This window comes from Pygoscelis adeliae, unplaced genomic scaffold (genome assembly GCF_000699105.1).
Source record: "Pygoscelis adeliae isolate BGI_AS28 unplaced genomic scaffold, ASM69910v1 Scaffold21, whole genome shotgun sequence".
NCBI classification, from domain to species: Eukaryota; Metazoa; Chordata; class Aves; order Sphenisciformes; family Spheniscidae; genus Pygoscelis; species Pygoscelis adeliae.
The window spans coordinates 4,173,544-4,194,506 of NW_008824243.1; the positions used below are offsets into that span (position 1 = coordinate 4,173,544).

Consider the following 20,963-nt stretch of genomic DNA (forward strand, 5'->3'; position numbering starts at 1 on the left):
ATGGAAAGGAAAAGAAATGAGGTGGAGGAAAGGCAGCACTTGCCATGGGCTGGCTCACCAGAGAGGGAACCAGAGCTGTTTATTTCCTGAACACCACAGACAGCAAACACTTTTCCTGGCCAAGCCCCCAGCTGCTGTCAGCAGCACTGCCTCCCAGCCGTGTCCGTGGCTAGCGATGCCCCAGCGCTCCAGATCTGCTTTAAGATCAGGCCAGATGCAACTAGACGCCTCCTGCAGCCACTGCTTCCTCTCTCCCCAGGCAGCTGCAGCCTATCCTCCTCTGACCCTTTCAGACTACGTAAAATCCTATTGTCAGGGAACTCAGGAAACTTAAAGGGTAGCCTAGACATGTAGAACTTCATTACTTACTGCCCACTTCCCTCCTAAGCTGCTGGTCTGCACTTCCCACTCCCAGAAGCCTTGACTGATCAAGCAGCTCCTGACCTGACCCTAATCCTGAAAGCAGCTTTCTTACACTAAATACCACTCAGTATTTTGCCAGGACAGCCATTTCTGAATTATTTCTGCTCCTGTTGCTCCCTAACCTCAACTTCTAGGCACCCAGTGGCTGGCACCAACATTGTTTTTCAAGACAACCAATAAGCCCTTCTCTCCCACAGCCTAAAATAGGGATGCTGTAGGTACCTGGGACATCAGGGACTGCTGGGCAACAGCAGAGCAGCAGAGATATCTCAGATACCTGAGGTGCCATGGACTGACTGAGGTTAACCAAGCATGGCAAACCACTTCGGTGAGAGGTGCTCAGGTGTGGGATTTTCCCTCTTTGTCAGCTTGCCCAAAGTCTGGATGGGCAACCTTTGGTTTGTGTGTTGTCAAGTCCCTAACTAACGACCAGCCGCTGATCATGGAGCAATCAGCAGGGCTGAGGAGGAGGGCTGCCTTGTTGGACGTGCATCTTCTCTCCTTTGAAAAATGGTGCAAGTGAAAACATGTTCTCTGACGGCAGTGGATGGCTGCATGTATCTGATGCACTTGCAACATTAATCCAGGCAGCACAAATCAGTTTGAGATGCAAAATACCTATACTCTGTAGCACACTTCTCCAGCTTAACCACAGACAGACTCGATTTTCTTTTGTAGTAGGGCTCCTTTTACTGCACTGGCACTTTAAAGGGGACTTCCGAGTACTGCCAAGGTAATCTGCACCACTTCAAAGTGTCTTTGTAAACCTGCAGAGCTCTAGTACGTACCAGTGTAATCAGTACTCTTCTACATAGGAGGTTTTAAACACTTCTCACCAAAATACAGTGCCTTGTTCCAACCCTGTTACAGGGTTTGAATTACAGCTACAAGTTAAAGCTGTATGTTACACATACAAGGTTAAAATCTGTATATGGAATCAGATAAAACCAAGGCTTTTTTGCCTCCCACTATGCCCTGATCAATAAATTCACACTTCAGAATCCAGTTTCCGTTGTCTGAGTGATGCTTTATAGCAAAGAACAGGATGCAAACCCCTGATTATTTAGGTATTTTTAAAATAAACTATCTCAGTAATGGACAAATATAGCACTGCCCAGAGAAAAAGTTTGAAAATAATTATATTTAGGATTGGGCTACCAGTATATTCCAATGGCAAAACTTGCAATTACTCACAGAGCTGTAACTTTTAGTATATTCAGATATAACAGAAAGACTGGGCATTATATTGGTGCAGCAAAAACATGTCCTCCACTACAACATACATTCAGATACTAGCACATTTTTTCCAATGTAACAACATGTGTATACCAAGGGTTTTGTCAGCACACACATCTGTGTCAGGAATTGTCCCTCCTAACATTCCTGACCAGCACGGATATATACCAGAACTGGGAAATCTAGATTTCTGCCTAAGAAAGAATTTTCCTTGCAAGTCAAGACAACAGGAACCCCCCTAACTTAAAACAGGTGGATAAAATATCATATATACTTACGTTTCCTTTGACCACATAATTTGAGTCATTCCTTATATCTCTTGCCAGGCCAAAGTCACAGATTTTTGTTATCCGACCATGAGTTAGAAGAATATTTCTGGCAGCCAGGTCCCTATGAATGCACTAAACAACAAACACACAAACAAACAAAGCTATTTTATAATATCCTTAACAGGCTGTTGCTTGGTTACATGTTTACTTAGCCATATAACTTACTGCATTATGTGTTTTATGGCAAGCTGAAAGTCATAATGAAGCCACACGTTAATAAGCTTACTCAGATGATTAAACATTCTGGTGTAGTATCTTTACTATCATGACATTGATCCACATAGTTAAGGTCGTCTATGCGTTTATTTTAGAAAAGTCCACTTGCGGTCACCTTGAATTTTCTAGTGTTTCAGGTTCGCAGCTAAAGTTTAATGTACTTTTTCTCTGACTTTTTATCAAAAAATCACGGCCTGTTTCCTAATGCAGGACAAAAAAGGGGAAAATGTGGTTTGCTTCTAAAATAATTCCAATCTTATATTAAGTAACTATTGTGGTTGAGGGAAAAGTGCTGAAAAGCTGAAAACAGGGAGAATTATGGTAACAACTTCAAAGCACACAAGTCAGGAAACTGAATCCCATTTCAGAAATACTCCTCTGGAAGACCTGAATTATTAAGGACCTAGGAGAGTTTTATAAGCAGACCTAAGTATTTGAAAATACTGGAAATTTTCACATGCCAGTATCTTTTGATGAACAGTGATGCGATCAGTGACCTAGCTAGCTTATACTCCAGTTATCACTTGAGAAGTGTGCATGTCTTTGTAACTGCAGCTCCAGAAGGGTCCCCGAGTTTCGCAGCAGTCGTGTTTTCTTTGTATGCAACTGTGGAGCCTACGTGCATTTGTTAGAGAATGGAGATAGTTCTCTAACAAAACAATTTCTTTTTCCATCTGGAAAGCATTAGGCTCCCACTTTACTGATGGTATATTGTACACAGGCCACAGCTGTCTAAAAAATAGCTGAAGATTCAATTTTTCCTCTTCATCTTTTTCCTTGAAATACAAAACTTTAGGGAAACCCTACAAAAAATGACTTAAAATATCAAGTATTATGCAAATCAAACTCCAAAAATGATAGCTGCAGGTTGCATAAGCAACTTAATCTCTGTCGCTTTTGCACGCTTACATGAGGAACTATTTTTAATGACAATTACTGTCTCAGGGGACTCTCCTTCACCTCCCAATCCAACATATTCTTCACTTTGCGTATGTAAAGCTCAGAGCGTAACTGCGCTGAAGTAGTAAAGTGAAGGAAAGGCCAAGCGTCCAGCAGGTCTCTGCCTTGCTCCTCCACAATCAGCGCAGTTTGCCCTGAATAAAGACTTTGTCCATTGGAGGAAGCCCTGTCTTGTGATTAAGGCACCATGTGCTTAATAAGGGAATTATCCCCCCAGGACAGGTTCCTATGCCGACTCCTGCACAGAGGCACTTTTATGCCTCTGAGCCTTGAAACACAAACAAGCTGCAGAAGAGCAGCTGGGTACTCTGCACTGCTGGTCTGCGTGGACCTGCCTTCCCTGAGGGCGTGAGGCAATCTGAAGCGTCTTATCCATCAGCCCACACTACTCTGCATTTACTAGCTGGAGCTAAGAACGTGTATGTACACAGCGACCGAAGAGGATCAAGCACAGTAGTGCGTTAGTGCAGCGCAACTTAATTCTGTGATAAAGCTGTTAATTCTGCACTGCCAAAGTGATACTGCGCCTTACTCCCCAATCTCACAGTGAGGTGGTGTTACATTCAGTATTGCCTTTGCTACTCAATGCCACGGTGTCTGTTTGTATCAATGGAAAGACTATAAAGAAAACAGTCACCAGGAACGATGCATAGTGAATGCTGGGGCTATTCTATAGGAAAATGAGAAGAAATAAAGAATACGTGTGCTAAGCACTGGATGTCCTGAATAGTGAAGGATGCAGGAGCCTGGTGAACACCATTAAAATCTGTAATATAATGTGTTTGCCCGTCAGACCTGTTTTGAAGCTGTGGATAGATGAAAAATAAAATAAACGGTTTGGAAGGAGGAAGAGTGGGGGAAAAAAACAAGTGCAAGAGCAAGTTTTAATGTGGACTTCCTTTGGAGCAGAATTAGAGATACATTTCCCACAGGATCCCAGGATTACCTTATTTTCCTTAAATTGCGTAAGTTTGGTTTTGAGCTTTATCCAAGGTGCACCTGTACCATCCTGTGTCTATATTAGTTACAATGTTTACATGTTAAATGGCATTTTTCCAATAAAATGTAAGAACCACCATAGGAAGATCATAATTATGCTGTGCTTAAGACTTCTATTCTTTATAAATCCTTTTCTGTTATGCAATACCTTTCCTGTGAAACCCAGCGAAATGTCTATTATGCTCAGAGTAGCCAACGAAGGTTCTCTGTGGGTCTCTAGGCTGATTTTATCTTTCCAGAAAATTAAAACCAAGACATATGCCGTGCATTAAGCCATACTGCTAAAAAAAAAGTACCCAATGTGATAGCTCCCCTGTTTTAAGGCAGTATTCTGCATGAAAGAAGTAGCAAGCGCAGCGTTCTTTGAAACTCATGCAAATAGATAGCTTTGCAGCTGTCTTCATACTGTTCTTTAGTTTGTAAACTCTCCAGCAGTGCCACAGAGAATAAATCTTAAACTCTTGAGATTTAATTGTTTCTGAAGGTGTCCACATGTTGGGTTTCCAGTTCTTTCCTGAATTCCATTTGATTCCCATACATCAGAGAAGACTGAAGAAATAACTCCTCCCTTTTCCTATGGGTTTCACCGCCTCCGAAGCCATCAGGAGTTCTCATGAAACTACCTGTGTGCTCCAGGTAACAAAGGAAGGGCTGAAGAACAAACCTGTAAGAGGCACCACCCAAGCCAGGCAGGGTTCAGCTGTGCCGGCTGTCTCCCAACACATGACATTATTAATCAGTGGACCCTCGCGGTGCAGCAAACATACTTCGCTGCAATTCCTCTCCTCTGTCTCTTCTCTTGACATTTCTATGACTAGTTTCTGTTCATGAGCAAGCCCACTGATGCTACTAGCCTGAACTGTAGATATGCAATAGCACAGCTTCACGTTGACTACTGTGCACCCTATATTCCTTTTTATGGGATATAAAACACCACTTTTGCCCAATGAGCACAGTACAGAACTCCAACATTAGCCAAAGCTTCAGGTACAAGAAGGAGCATACCAGTTTGCAGTGCTTGTTGGAAAGAACACAGAACTATTCAGCATTTAAACATGTGGATCACATTAAAACACTGAAAGTGATGCTAAAGGAAATCAGAAATGTACTGATTCTGTCCAGCTCTGACAAAAACTTACGTTTTTGGAGGCAAGGAAGCTCATGCCCTTTGCCACCTGGTAAGAAAAGCTTAGTAGATCTTCGACATCTAGAGCAAGTTCATCATCTTCCAACATAGAAAGGGTAACATCCTGATCGGTGTAGGATCCTATGCAATATAAACAACAGCAGCTTTATTGTGGAGCAAGTGTAATCATTCAGAAACAGAGTTGCCTTAACGTTAAACAAAACAGTGATCTGAATAAGTACCAGACTAGGGCCACATAAATAGCCCATCGCCAAAAAGCAAAAAATAATCCTGATACTCCATGTAAGTGTGGAGAAATACACGACACTGTAATTTAGCACATTGTTCTTTCTCAAGCCTTCTCATATCAATTAATGAGTTTTAGTTGTCCCCATCCATGAAAGAAAAGTATGATAAAACTGAAAAAATCCATGAAGCCCCTCTCTCTGCACTCCCACCAGCAAACAGAATTCCTTGTCACTGTACTCACCAGACTTGACTGGTCGTTTTTTATCAGCTTTTGGTGGGACTGCATATGACACTCCTGGTTTCATGTCCATGTACTCACTGGCAACATCACTGTTGAGGCGGCAGATGAAATGAAACATAATTTAGTGAAAAACGTCTCAAAAGCCATTCAAACAAAAAGCCAAGGTTACGCCAACCTTCTGAATATAATGCTTAACAAATGATCAGCAGATTGGAAACTCACGGGTGTGTAAAAAAGATGAGGAAAGGCCTGTACAGAAAGAAAGGTTCGTCAGTACAGCTAATGATATATCTCAAAGTTTGGAGTTTGGCTCAGGTGAGCAAACAAAACCTTTCATACGTATTCTGTTTATACAGACTTCACTCTCTACAAATGAACATCCAGATGTTTCACAGGGTCTGCTAGTGCTTCCTTCTTCTGTTTAGACCAACTTCTACCAGAATATTTCAGCAACTCAAGTGGCAATTGAAATGCAGAAAACAAATGGTAAAAAATGTTAAATTCAGAGATTCCCAAGTTCCAAAACGGATTCGTATGTATTTTGAAGAATCAGCTGAGGCTTGGGACAGCCATCTGCTACATTTTTTAAGTTTAAGTTTTCTTATTGCTATATTTAATTCAAATGTACAGATTTTCATACTATATGGTTTATAAATACACAGTTGGGCACCTTTAGAAGTGATGGATGTACTTTGGCATTTTTCACTTCATTGCCATTAGAACTCATATACATAGCCCTTCCCTAGCCTGAAATATCTGTTTAGTTTATGAACAATAAATGCAGCCACAGAGCTAACATGGAAAGGAGTAATGAGATCACCAATAGCTTTAGTCACCACCACAAACACATCTGATGCATTTAGCAGCTGCAACTTTACAGTAAATACTAATAGGAGCACTTGGTAAATACTCCGCCGTTAATACCTCTATTTACAAAATGTGCTCATGCAGTGAGATTCCTGCACTGAAAAGAGGGCACACCTCCCATGGCGAATTACAGATTTATGTTCATCACCTCAGCAGTCCCAACCTCTCTGGGACATCACCAGCTATCCATATATTGCCACCAGCTTCACCACTACTACGTCTTGCTGGGACAAAGGACTTTACCACCTCCTAAGGGTCTGCCTGGTTCTTTTGTGTCTGCCAACACAAAGTAATGGGCCCACTGGGGCAATAAACAGACTAAAAATAAAAATGGGCAGGTATTGTAACAGCCCCTAGGTTTTGGTAAGTTATGTCTCCCTCACTTTGCAAAGGGAAGGAGCGAGCAGGACATCTGCTTGGAAACGTACTTGGAAAGAGCTCTGGGCTAGTATCTAAAACAGGGTGGTTAAAAATACACAGATGAAGTAACTGAAAAAAGCCAAAGTACAAGAGCAATCTCAGAATCGTGACACAGGTCGTGCCATCACAAAATCTAGTGAGCTACCGGTGGCAGCTTGCCTCTGATACGGTAAGGCACTGGTTTGATTTTGTAAGAAGTCATTTCTGAAGGCTGGAACTTAGGAGAGCTCAGAGTATTAACACCCCAACACTGGGGGAATTGTCATTCAAGCTGCTAAATGAGCACTGCCAATGTTTAACAGAAACGATAAACACAAATACGTACGAAGATTGGAGCCAAGGAGTTGCATGAAATAACTACAGGACATTTGATAAAGAAATAAAACAGAGAGCGTATACAATCAATCGCGCCCTGTTAGAATAAACCACCCACTGTACAAATCGTCTCTGTAATTAAATTGTTTCCTTGCACAGCAAAGAATCTTCAAAGCCTGCTGCATGAAAGGTTTCTCCACCTTTCTTATCCCTAATATATCTCCTCCTTCCCAATCTTCTAAAAATACATTTCAGCAGGTCATACTTACGCCACAGGCTCTGCCTGATGCAAAAGGTTCTCATAAACTGCTGTTTCTGCATGTTCTTCGTGTTTTGGACAAATAAATGAATCTCGTTTCCGTCTCAGAAAATTTAAAAGATCACCGTAGCAGCAATATTCTGTAATGACCAGAGTGGGACCTGTAGATATACGTGAGGTTTAGAAAGCAGGTGAGCATTGTTTTCATAGCAGAAAACCTTACACAAAGATAGCATTCAGCCAAGCACACAGGCTGGGCTATTAAAAATCACACTGCCTAGCACTGTCTAGACTTGAAAAGTTATAGAGAAGTAACCCAGCATCTTCCCTTTCACAGATCAGCAACTGTTGTCCAGCTAAAGCTGTGTCGCTCCCAATTAATTTCCCCCCCTACCTCAATAGCATTGCATTGTACAAAAATTAAACAAATAAGTCTTTTTCTCTTTCTTCATGTGATAATGCTTCTGGCCAGACACATCTGTTTGATTTTGCTCACTTCCTGAAGGAAGTTATTTGTTCCAAACGTTAGAGTAATTCAAGCTTCAAACATTAATCCTTTTGATTCACTTCTGTTTACAGTAGAGCTTCACACTCTTCAGTAATGTTTTGGAAATGATGTAGAGTGTTATATTCTGCAGTATAATAGGAAAAATCATTCAAACAGAACAGCCTGCTGCGACAGAAAACTACATTGCACAAGGTCTTAGAATATTAAAATGAAATCGGAAAGGAGAATCAAGTCATCTCCAGCACGGATGTTTATAGATCAAATATATGTTTTCTGAGTGAATGACTCCAGCTATGGCCCTTGAATATGTAATTGCACTGCGTGTTATTTCATCTGTAAGGTTATTCTGTACCACCGTTTCCTAACCTCACTAGTTTATTTCCATTTTTCAGCAGTTAAAAATTATAGCTTTCGTAACAGCAAAAGCAGTGTTTGTGGCGGGATTTTCTTACAGACGCCACATTTTTTCAGCTGAGACAGACATGCACTCAGGCCAGTGAGCCTACTTTGTCGACTGCTTAAACAAGATTGTTTCATCCTATTTTTAAATCATTAAATGTGAATGAGAAATGTTTTGCCTCTGTCTAAAACTATGAATTTGTACAAGCTCCTTTTCTTTGAAAAAGTAAGCAAAAACTTGAAGAGCCAATATTTGTGTAAGAAGCAACACCATCTTCCATATTAAAATGCACATAAATTAAAAATACAGGACTGTATCACTCTGTATTGACACTTCAGCTGTTTTGTAGCTTTTACTATGTATGAAAACAAACTTATTAAGTTAATACTAAACGTGAAACATTTGGGTTGCGCAATAGTTTATTTGGAAAATTCTTTTTCTCAACTTTCTGCTGCTTAGAATTTGTAACTTCAGCGGTGCCCTAACAGATACATTTACAGTTTAAACAGAAGGCTGGAAGACTACACAAGACAGGCCTGTTGACTTCACCTTGGACACCAGCAAGGAACCACTTCACATATCTTTTCTCATTCGTAAGAAACAGTGTGGTTGAGGAAAAAACTTACGCTCTACATTTTGTCATCTCTCAAGAAGAAAGCGCACAATGGCTCACATGAAAGAGAATAACAGCAACCTTCCTTTTTAGCTGCAGCTACAATGGTCTCATTACTGCTTTTAGGATGAGCCTAAAAATCTAGATTCAGGAATTCGCAGGTGATAGTCATGATGATCTGCAACCTGCCTAAGCAAGAAATGTATTTAAGATTTCTACACTTAGCGGCACTAGATTCTTCTTCACAAGGTTCCTCCTTCTGGCAATAAAAAAGGAACAGAAATAATCAATAATCTGTTGATAACCCCACCTCCAATAGTGCAAGCTCCAAGCAGATTCACGATATTAATGTGGTTTCCAAGGTAACTCAGCACTTTAAGCTCCGACATCAAGGCTTCTCTTTCTGTTAAATGGGCACTTGCTGCAAGGCAGAGCACAATGTTCAGTACGCAACACACCGACCAGAAGGAAGTGCGAAAAAATTGTACAGGATATTACAGCAACTTACGTTTCAACATCTTTACTGCTACTGTCATGGCAGCATCAGATTTAAATAGACCATAAGCAGTGGCTTCAACAACTTTTCCGAAAGCTCCAGCACCAAGGGTTTTGCCTAATAAAGCAAAACAAAATACTCTGTAATGAACCTTCTTCCTAAAGGGTTCAACATTTTATTTTATGATATCAAGGAAGCTATTGTAGATACGCCTGCTTGCTTTTTGTCCCAAGGTAAGTATGAGCAATTCCCACTATTTGCATTATTGAAAAATGTCTTTTTAACAAAACCCTGCTGTATTTGATCAAAGTCTCATATGAGACCTGAAGGTTTCACCTTGCAGATGAAGCTAAATAAATCTAAACTAACCAAAACTCAACCGGTTTCTAGGAAATTCCCATTTGTGATCATAAGGAAGTTGCGTTGGGTCTATGTAAACATAGTTATTTCCATTTATTTCTTCAACAACTTTCCACTGAACTTCATATTTGGGTTTCTGGAAAGGAAAGAGAATGGCTGTCACTACCAAAGCCTCCACAGGAAGCTCACACACTTTCCTAACTCAGGCAGAGGGGCTTCTGATTTTACCTGCAAATATATGTACACCAGGATCATGACTATGATGCACATCAGTCCTGCAGCGACTCCAAACGCAATTAGTAAAGGGGTGAAAAGGGTATGGGTACGGATTTGTTCTGGAAAGAAACAGAGAAAATTCTGCTTAAATACCGAACAAGAAAAACTATATTAAAAAGATGCAGGTGAAAACCTTTCCTTGGTTTTTCCTTGTGAAACACGGTTTGGGGTTTTGACTTTCCCAGTTGTGCTCCAGGCACATCAGAATGGCTTTCCTGAATGACCTGTGGGGGACAGAGCTGGCACAGAAACCATCCAGTTTGTTGCCTCGGGAGTCTCAGCTTCAATTCAGGAGGTGTGAAACCAAGATCAGTTAATCAAGGGGTTTGCATGATCTCAGTCAAGTTAGGTTAAAGAAAGAAGCTTTTTTCTGAAGTCCTAATTTCTTCTCTTTTTCTCCCCCCCCAAGTATGATCTCTACAGCACAGTCTTTACAAGTAGAGGTTTTGCCGAGTAGCGAAGGAATACCGTTCCAGTAAAACCCATCTGCCCCAAATCTGGCTTATTTGTTTATATGTTATATCTGGGTGTACGAGAGAAAAAAGAAGCAGCAGAACATTTGATTTTGCAAAGAAGAGCACAGATTTACAAACACATTTTGAGTCATCTATGTTCTAGTGCCTTTTTTTCCCCCACAAACCCACAAATACTGCTACAAAACTCATAAGCCCTTTTGCAGTATGTTGCTGTTACTTCTTTTACAACAGCCGGGCCCTTAGGCTCCAGTCAAGTTCGGGACCGCATTTTCCTGAGACATTGTAAAAACATTAAAAAAATGCAGTTTTTCCTTGAAAACAAATGATGGCCTAAATAGTCAAAACAGACAAAGACAGGAAAAGAAAAAGGGAGAGAGAAGGAAAGCCAGTGTAATGCTGTAGGTGGTTTGCTCCTGTGTTGCACAGACAGAAGAAAAGCAGCTAACTGCTGCGCTGCAGATCTGGAGCCATAAAAAGATGATACCACAATATTCATTGAAAAATTAAAGCAATGCTTTGACAGGCAGAACATGTAGCGTAATACCTTATCATATGCTCAGCCACAGTACCATAAACTTTACTATTGCAAAGGTAACCCACTTAAAATCCTCTTAGGGATCACACACTGTTGGTGTTCACATCGCTCCCAGCCGTTACCTTTAATAGCAAAGTTGAAGAAAGCAGAGCTCCTGTCCCCATTGCTGGAGGCCTCGCAGCACACGGTACCAGTGCTCCTGAACATGCTGGCATTAATGGTGCTTTCAACCAGGATTCGTTCAAATGACGGCACTGATGAATTTGTGTAACTGATTTTGACATCCATGGGGGATATTGTCGGTGAATCAAAACACCTGGGAGAAACAATACTGACAGTTATCTGCCATGGATTGCTACCTGGAATGGAAGACAGGTCCTGCTGTTGAGGCAGATAGTCACTGCCAGACCATCAGATAACTAAACAACACTGCTCTACAAAGGGGTTCAGCTGAAGATCTTATCCTCGAAACTTAGCCTACTCACGATGTCTCATTGTCTTCTATGTAGTGGGTGAAATGGACACATACACCGAGCCTGACCCAACTGGACACCATGAGATCTTTGTGTTTGCTTTTGGCTAGAGATACCTACAGATCTGTAAGTCCACTAAGAGTTTTGTACTGTTCAACCTGCATCCCCAACTTCAGTTGTGGTCTATTACCTACTCTCGAAAACTTTTCCCAAGCATGATTTTATTACAGCACAAAAAAAATCCATGATGTACATACAACATCATCAAGCTTATAAGCAGCCAGAAAATAGCCAGTTCTGTTCTCTCAGGATGCTGCCTCTCCTTCATATGTCACATATTTACTACATGAGCACACAGTTAAGAAAAAAAAAGTACTGTTTAAAAAAATTAGGGAAATAACAATTATTTTAGGCATAAAAACAAATTACACAGGTGGGAGACCCATGACTTGCTAGTACGAGACCTACAACCACAGTGGGAGTCAATCAAAACCTCAAAAGATGCTTCACAAATGCTCACTTCACAGTGAAACTCTACAATCTTTTTAGGAACGTGGTAACTAGACATCAGGTTTTATTCATAACAACTCCGGTCTTGTTTACGTGTCATATGCTTCACGTGAATAGAAATCTAATTACTTTATGTCTTGAAAAATTATATCATTACACAATAAAACAAAAGATAACAGCCATATTCACAAGCGATTCTGTGATTGTCATTCTGTGAAATTGCATACAGAACGTGCGTCATTTGGGGCCAAACTGATAGAAACCTTAGCTCGCTTGCAGCAGAGAGAAAGTTTGGCTTTTACTTTTCCACAGCAGAAAATGTTGGTTATTCCCCTTTCAAGGACGGAATGCAAAGGGGAATAATGAAACGTACCCCTGCCTTCCCCTCAAACCACTGCAAATAATGCAATGCCGAAAATGATGAAAACGGTGATGCAATGTCTGAACATAACTGTTACCGAGTCATTTTATGTTCTTAATTTTTAATTATAAATTGGGTGTGTTGCATCTAGACTAACCTTTGGAGACTCTGGTTTACTTAACTCACCTCTGCTCAGTTCCTGGGCAAAAATACCAGTATATGGTAGGGGCTGGGAATCCAGCTGCTACGCACTGGAGAATACCATTGCTAAGTATATCCAGAGTGAGAATCTCCGGTTTTGCTGCAATAAACAAAAATGAGAGTCACACATTAGGAGAACACAGAATTTACATTGCCACTTCCTCCTCACCCCAGCAACTTGTGTGCATCACCGTCTGTGGAATTACTCAGGTGCACAGAGCTTCGCATGTTGAAGGGTGTCTGGGTCCTGCAAGCATTGGTGTCCTGCAAGCATTGACCAGCTGTGAAAATACCAGTTCTCACATGTTGCTTGAGCTGGATTTCAGAAGAATACCTTACCTGCATCGAGTATTTGGTTTGATGAAAGATCCTAAACCAGCAAAGCCCAGAGCTTAAACAACCCAAAGAATTGTGTGCTTGGAACAACAGTGCAGTTCCCGTTCCTGCACAGCATGACCTTACCCGCCTGTAAAAAGGACAGTTTCTTCACAGTTACAAGCGTACTAAATCTGTCAAACCACATCTCTCTTACATCTGGCCTTTGTATTAAATATTATCACCGCAGCCAGAAGAGGAACTACGGTGCAAGGCAACCAGCGCAGACAGAGTAGTCCCCACAGAGGACATACGTCCCTCTAAGATACCACTACCGAAATGCCCGACTGCCTGACTCTCTGAAACATTGCACATAGAGGAAGCTAATATTTGGCTGAATGTATTAGCTTTCCAAACGATAATTCATGATCGCTTTGGTAGTTTAGAAAGCGATACGGTTAGCTGATGCCTCCCACCATGTCCTGCACCAGACCTGGTCCTGCACTCGGTTCAGAAGCTGCTGTTTCAAGCATGGCAAGAAACCACAGCAATCAGATGGACTTCACAGTCATTAGTCCAATGTCATAGGCTTCAGCCAAGGGCACCGCCAACACAGCAAGATGTTTTTCTTGGAGAAACTTGCAGTAGAGGCCTTATTTCCCCCAACTACCTTAGCTTCCTTGCAAAATCACCCAAAAAAAAAGTTAATGGGAAAAAAGTCAGACTATATTCCAATGATGCTGCTCACCTGACAGGTACAAGAGTCCATTATCAGTTAATATGACTTTACAGAAATGTAAAATGACCTTCTAATATCCTAGAAAGTTGTGAAGCTGTATAGACTTCAGTGGGAAAATGCTGATTTATTTCAGATAAAATCCACGTACAAAGACTGTACGGCGTTAGTTTTTAATGAATATTCTGCTTGCTGATTAAATTAGAGGCAATAAAGCACACGTATATTCTCAATCACATAGCATCTCCTCATGACTCATGTTACAGGAACTGAATGTTCTTTCATTTCTAAATCCGCAGGTTGTGTTTTATGTCAACGCTAAGAACCAAACATTGTTGCAAAATGTTGAGATGGATTTTCAGCATTACTCATTTGGTGAGGAACTTCTTGGTAGTGCACAGCATCTCACCCAGCCTCAGTGCTCATGGAATACACATAATCCACATTTGACACTCCTATCAAAATGGTTGGATTGGGAAATTGTAATTAGCTAATTACTACCCATATGCAAACAATTTTTTAGGTATATGCTATGTTTTAGGCAATGTTACAACTCAATGTTACTCAAGAAATGAGAGAAATGAGAAGTCAAGTATAAGAGGCAAATTAACATTAAGCCCCGGAAAAAATACTGTGCCAGATTTGGGCTGCATCTAACACTTGGAGTGAGGGAAATGAAAATGCCCACGTTAGTCAGGCTTTTTCTGCTGTAAAAAACTAGTGCAGTAAAAGCCTGCCTACACGGCCATAAGTCCACGTGGACTCATCCTGCAGCAGTGGAGGGAGACGAGAGGCTGCACAGGGTTAACGCCTCCGGCAGCCCAGTGGTGAAGGGTCCAGCCCTGGTGCCATGGGAAGCTGAGCTGCAGCAGCCTCGTGAGAACAGCTGACCTGAGAGCAACTCTACCCGTCCCTGGTGAAGCGCTTTGATGTGGCGATTAGCATGATCAGCATCTCTCCACCAGCACAGAGCGTTCCCAAGCCTCCCCGGCTCAGAGAAATTGAGAGATGCGTTTCACTTGCGGCAGCGAAGAGCCCCCCCACAGCTCCGTACCCAAGGGGCTGGAGGGGGCTGCTATCACGGTCACCCCGGGCTGTGTGTCTCAGCACCTGCACCCCTTTCTGGCAGCCAGAGCTGCTCCTTCATCCACCAGCACAGGTGCTCCAGGGGATGCTGGAGCAAAGATGGACTGGCTTTGGCAAACAGATGCCAAGCTGCCACTAAGCATCTTCTTTAAAAGACATTTTACTGTGTTAGATTTTATGACTTTCACTGCCTAATTACCCCTGGTATCAGACACGCTCTTCATCACTAGACTTTGCTTACTGTTTTGCCTTTAACCCTTTAAATATTTAACGTTTCATTACATTGCTTGGCATATATGCATATTGTCTTCCATAATCAGTCATTAGATGTCTTAAACTTCTAATTTCACTAAGTTTATTAACTGCTTTTCAGCTTTTATTAATGTTGATTCCGAATGTAGCAAAGACAACTTATCCTATTTAATAGGAGGCCACTCCTATTTTATCTCAATGCTCTGTAAAATAATGTGCATTTAATTGCTTTCTATTACTGATTTCCTTTTCTTCATTGTTAACAAAGTAAATGTCTAAAAAGTAACACTTAATAGGTATTGTCTGTCATTGCAGTCAAAGAGAGAGGGCTTTCCTCCTGGAGCCACATTTTCTGGATCAGAATGAATCTTTTTATAGTATCACGGTGAGTCCTTGTTTGTTCACTGCATATTCCAACGACAGGAAACCTGCTGAGCTTGATCTGTAATACTGTCACCAGTTTTCTCTTTGCAGAATGAGCCCCGCCTGCATAGGTAGTATTTTGTTGACTATAATTAAGCCCAGATATTATTTTGCATTAAACTCAGATACTAGTTGGAAGATTCCTCCACTAATTGCTAAATGTACTGTACCTTGACACTCTGGAGATTTCTACAATTTCTTAATTGTAACTCAGTTGAGTATGCTGCTTGTCAAGTTGTAATTTTCTTTTTGGCTCCTAATTTCAGAGCTCCTTCCTTACTTACTTTATGTCACATTTACTATGACTGACTACATTTATTTTTTTTAAGCAATTTAGTATTGTTTCAGATTAGCATATGCAATTACTAAATGTGGTTAAATCCAAGGCAAAGTATTTCTGCACAGGGTTTTTCACGTCTTTCAGCAAATGCTTAGCATCGATTTTTGTTTATGTGAAGACACTCTCCTGATTATGAATCCTGTTGTACCTGTTTGATTACTTTCTGCTGATTACTTGCCCAAGCCAGACGTGTAAACATCACGAGCTACATCCCAGCAACTTATGCGAAATCCCCGCTGACAACAATGCCAGGTCAGGACACACCATTAGATCAGGATCTGACCCACCCACACATGACTCCACTTTGATAGTTACGCTGCTATGTCAAATAATATGGTATGTTGTCATGCAGTTTGTGTTTCATACCTAAGTGATGAGCATTTTACAAGCCACTGAAAACAGGTTATTTTTCTTAAAAACAACCCTCCTAGAAGGATCAATCTGCTTCATCTCCTCTTTTCAAAATGAAAAAATATTCGCAGGAGCTTAGTCAAAAGTGCCAAAAGAAACTCTTTTTGAGTCAAGTGTGTCAAATCCATCTGCTTCAGCAACATCTGCAGTTCACCCAGAGCTGCTGTGCATGGTAACTTGGGCTCTACTGAGATGGCTTAAATGTCTTCATTGCATCCCAAGGCTGATCTTACTACTTACAAGACCAGTAACTGAAGCAAGAGGGGAGAAGACTGAATGCTGCTGGTTGCACAGACAAGCCGTCCATGCTCCCTCTTGCCTTGGCCATACTGCTTCACCATGCTGTTCTTAGTCTGGTTTCCTAACCATGACCCACAGGGGTTCTCAGCTTTTGTCAAGTAGCAGATTCCTCAAAAGCGGCAACACGAAGCTCTGCACCGAGAACTGACACCTGATGATGATAAGACTGTGGGCTGGTTTTTTTTTTCGGTTCTTGTGCTCAGACTGCTCCCAAGCAGCCTGCAGAGCCTGGGAGAGCTGGGAGGCCCATGAACAGCCCCTTGCTCCAAGCACACATATGATGCTGCAAGTCGGAAAACACCATCCAGTCTCATGTGAACTGACAGTTCCACAGGCAGCCTGCAATTTCTCCCATTCATTCCCAGAAATTAAACTTCTGGCTCAACAATTTGCTCCGCTAATCTGTAAAATAGTAGAACTATCCCTCGTGACTGTAACCCACACTCATCCATGGTGGCAAAGGACATCGGAGGTCGCCAGTGCCCTCGTCTCAGAAATCATAGCTGAGAAACGGAAAAGGCATAAGAATACAAATAACAACATTCACAGATAAAGGAAGAAATGCCATGTTCTGAAAGGAGCCCAAGTGACGCTTCTAGACTCAAACTATGGCATTGCTAATAGTGACACTACAAATGTTGACCTTCCATGATAAATGAGAAGAATTCAGAAATTAATATCTAGGATTTTGTGCATTTGTGCAGGTCTCAACAGTCCTCTGCATAAGCCTATACCCAGAGAAGGACACATTACTGCTGAAGCATAGCAGCAACACAGAACTGTATCTGCAGCACATTCACTCACTTTCTATACAGTTCCTCCTGCTGGGTTTGAAGGCATTATTCTCTGCCTTGCCTTAGTTTCTCCAGTTTGCCTGCAGTCCCCTCCTGGTTTAATTTTCCTTAAGCTTGGCCTTTAGTATCTGCCAATATTTGTTTGCTGAGAGCATGAAATGCTCTAACAGGATGGCTCTGCTGAGAAGGACAGGGTTTCCTGAAGGTTTCATTGAATTAATTTTGAAATTTAGCTTTTGTCTTGAAGAACGCTGTTTAGAACTCAGACCGATGCTCTTTTTTTACAAGCATGTCCCAAAGATGACAGCACACGTGTTTGTAAAGCTATGCAGATTTCTCTAAATCAATGGTGATCTATATTATTATACAGAAGTATTTAAATGCCAAAAGGCACAAGTGAATAATTCTCCTGACAAGCTTTCAAACTCTGCATCCAACTCAAACAAATTAAAGACAATTAATAGCTGAACTTGGCTGCCAAAAATGCAAATTATAATCCCTGTATATCCTGCTCCACCTTAAATTATCAAACATTTATGGCACATGCTTATTCTTGAGATCATCTTTCCAGGTGCTACAGTTTTTTTCTTGTATAAACTATCTATCTCTCCAGTAACCTCTGGAATACGTTCGCTAGAATGGAAGGTCATGCTGGATAGTAGGTGGATTTGTGTTAAGTACTCTGCACTTTTATATCTTGACATTTAAATAGTTTTCCAGCATGTGCTTCACTTCAGAAAGCTTCTCATATGCTGAACCACACTGTGACATCTTGTGCATACATTATGTTGTATAAAATACAATGACTGCGATAATGAAATATTTCAGACTGTTCACTTTACTTACTTTTCACATAGACAATAAATGTTACAGAGGAGCTGGCATCAGAATTGGACACAGAAAATGTGTAAATGCCTCCTTCTGTTCCTTTTAATCGGGTAAGGTGAAGTTCACTTGTATAACTGTAAAAAAAAAAAATTAAGCATTACTGATGCTCACAACTTGCGGTGAACAGGCAATTGCTGCACAGAAGCTAAGGAGTAAATTATTAGCACACCGTCTTCTTCTGCAGACACTGTCCATACCGACACTCTTATCTGGCATTACAACTGCCTTTGCACTATAGCATCCAAAAGCTCTGCCACCTTCTAACACGGGCTCGGACCCCGTGCACGCACCACCACCCGCTCCTTTTCTCACTGAGGAGAGAACCCAAATACACATCCCAGGCCACATGAGCTAGGTGCTATACTGGATTTTTGGAGGACCAGGGCTCAGCAGAGAACAGTGCACAGCAGAAATAAAAGCATAAGCTTTTGTCCAGAGCACGGGGCTCTCCTGTGGTGGTGGAGGGGGTCTCTGCACACAAACAGCTTTACATTCTTATTTTTGCTTATTGGGCAGGAATGACATCTTGTAGGCAAGTTGTGAGTTTCTGGCCCGCTGGTCCTCAAATGGTGTGGTCAGCTCAACGCTATTCCAAATCTAGGTTAGCAGACTTTGCACCAGTTACTGTGGTAAGCCACACGGACTACGAGACCTTTTATCATCACAATTTTCTCACCATCTCTACTTTCGTCTTTCCAGAGCAGACTCTAGTTTGCTGTTCCAAAGTGGAATCGATTGCACTTACAATCATTCGTATTACCTGTTATTGCCCACAGTCTTGAACTTGACATAATGGTCTGATGAATTCTGTAATGTTTCGTTCATGTACATCCAGACTTCTTCCTTTGGTTTTGGATATGCCTCATATTCCACTGTTAAATTTCCATTTTGTCCTGCATTTATATCTATTGTGGTATTCATTGTTGCAAACAAACGGACAAATCCTTTAGCTGATGGCCATTAGAGGGGAAGAAAAACAATTTCAGGGCCATTTAGAAGATTGTCAGTATTCTAACCACACTTAGACTACTTCAAGATCTAGTGACCAAACATCCAACTGTGAAACAGGAAACCTTATCTACAAAGCAGAACTTGAACCCTCACCTGCCAAAACCAAGGCCACTAGCTATATATAGCAATGGGGCACAGGACTTAAAGCAGCCTTGAGTGCCTTAACAGAAATAATTCCATCTTCTGGTGATAAATAGCCTCTATTTGCTTGTGGAAAAATGCAAGCATGTGCTTGCTTCTACCCAAATATTTACATTTTTCCAAAAATCAGAGTCGCTAAATATATGGTACAAAAGAAACACTAAGAAAAAAGCAAGATAAATTAATCATTTATTACAATATACTAGAGTATTTAAGGTTTCTTTGTCAAGTGTAATTAAGAATGACATTATAAATAAAGGTATTAAAACCTGTAATTAGAGAAAAATGTGCTAAGGCCACAGGCCTGGATACCAATTGTCTTAAACTAAGGCATTTCTGTTCATCTACTGCTGGGTCTTAATCTTTTATTTGGCAGACACCATTTATCATTGTGCAGTTCTGTTCCAAAATATCATGTGGAGCACCATCCTTACTGCAGTGGTTTTAATTTCATTAATAAACTCATCAGCTTCAGGATTACTCACTTCGAAAAGACAAATTTTTCAGTCCAACTACACAAATTCATACGGGAATTATCAGTTTGACAGGCAGATTGCAATTACAAGGGAACACATTTACTGAGAGAGCTTGAATTTAGACCGAAAGTCAATCTCGGATCCCTGCTTCTTCCCACTTTCTAGTAATCAAACTTCTGTGGCCAGCTGGGCACCTGAGCTCGGAAAAAACAGAGCCAGCGGGGCTTGGTGAAAGCATATGGAGCTGCCAGAGCACTTGACAGATGCTTCAGAGAAGAAAGGATGAAGTAAACTCACAGCAGGCAGGTATGCTCTAAAATGCTCTCCATCATTAGAAAAGAGAAAAAGGTTTTAAATCTGGAAACCGAAGATTTTTAGTTCCTTTTTAGAGCTTTTTCTATTTTCTGTATAATCACAGGATCCCCTATGCAACCTAGATGCAAAATCAGACACAAGAGCCTGCCAATAAGATTTTATGACTGTGCTATCAGTCCCCGAAACAGTTCTAGAAACTGTTTATGATTAGATAAATCAACAGTTAAAAAAACGGGTTTTTTATTTCTTGTAAACCTTTTGGCTAATGTTAAAGCCATATCAATTTAGAAACTGATACAATCCCAGGATCTTTCCAGTACATGCCATACACCACTTCCCAAGACCCTGGGAGCTGGCACAGTTCAGATAAATACAGTCAGTTTGACAGTGAATGGCGAAAGGCATCGAGGAGACAGAGTTTATTTATTTTAAGTGAAATTGGAGAAGGTGGGGAGAGAGAAGTATCTCGAAAAGGAAAGATTCCAGCTTTTCTCTGTTTTTTTTATTAAATACAAACTTTGCATTTTACTAAATACAAACTTGTTACTTTATTTTCTACTTTTTTCTGTAGTTAAGAACTTCCCTCCTCTTATAATAAAAGCTTTCATATTGTTCCCCTTGGGTAA

General features: G+C 41.0%; 1 protein-coding gene across 1 annotated transcript in view; it reads right to left on the bottom strand.

The window, feature by feature from the left end:
- The window catches only part of KIT (v-kit Hardy-Zuckerman 4 feline sarcoma viral oncogene homolog), a 38,716-nt gene that overhangs the window by 3,157 nt on the left and 14,596 nt on the right, over positions 1-20,963 (bottom strand). The window contains exons 6-17 of the mRNA XM_009335212.1: positions 19,155-19,344; positions 18,353-18,468; positions 12,835-12,949; positions 11,427-11,620; positions 10,246-10,352; positions 10,027-10,153; positions 9,670-9,774; positions 9,472-9,582; positions 7,651-7,801; positions 5,780-5,868; positions 5,303-5,430; positions 1,938-2,060 (exon numbers count right to left, since the gene is read on the bottom strand). Coding sequence (XP_009333487.1) covers positions 1,938-2,060; positions 5,303-5,430; positions 5,780-5,868; positions 7,651-7,801; positions 9,472-9,582; positions 9,670-9,774; positions 10,027-10,153; positions 10,246-10,352; positions 11,427-11,620; positions 12,835-12,949; positions 18,353-18,468; positions 19,155-19,344 — 1,556 coding nt within the window. The remainder of the gene's footprint in view (positions 1-1,937; positions 2,061-5,302; positions 5,431-5,779; positions 5,869-7,650; positions 7,802-9,471; positions 9,583-9,669; positions 9,775-10,026; positions 10,154-10,245; positions 10,353-11,426; positions 11,621-12,834; positions 12,950-18,352; positions 18,469-19,154; positions 19,345-20,963) is intronic.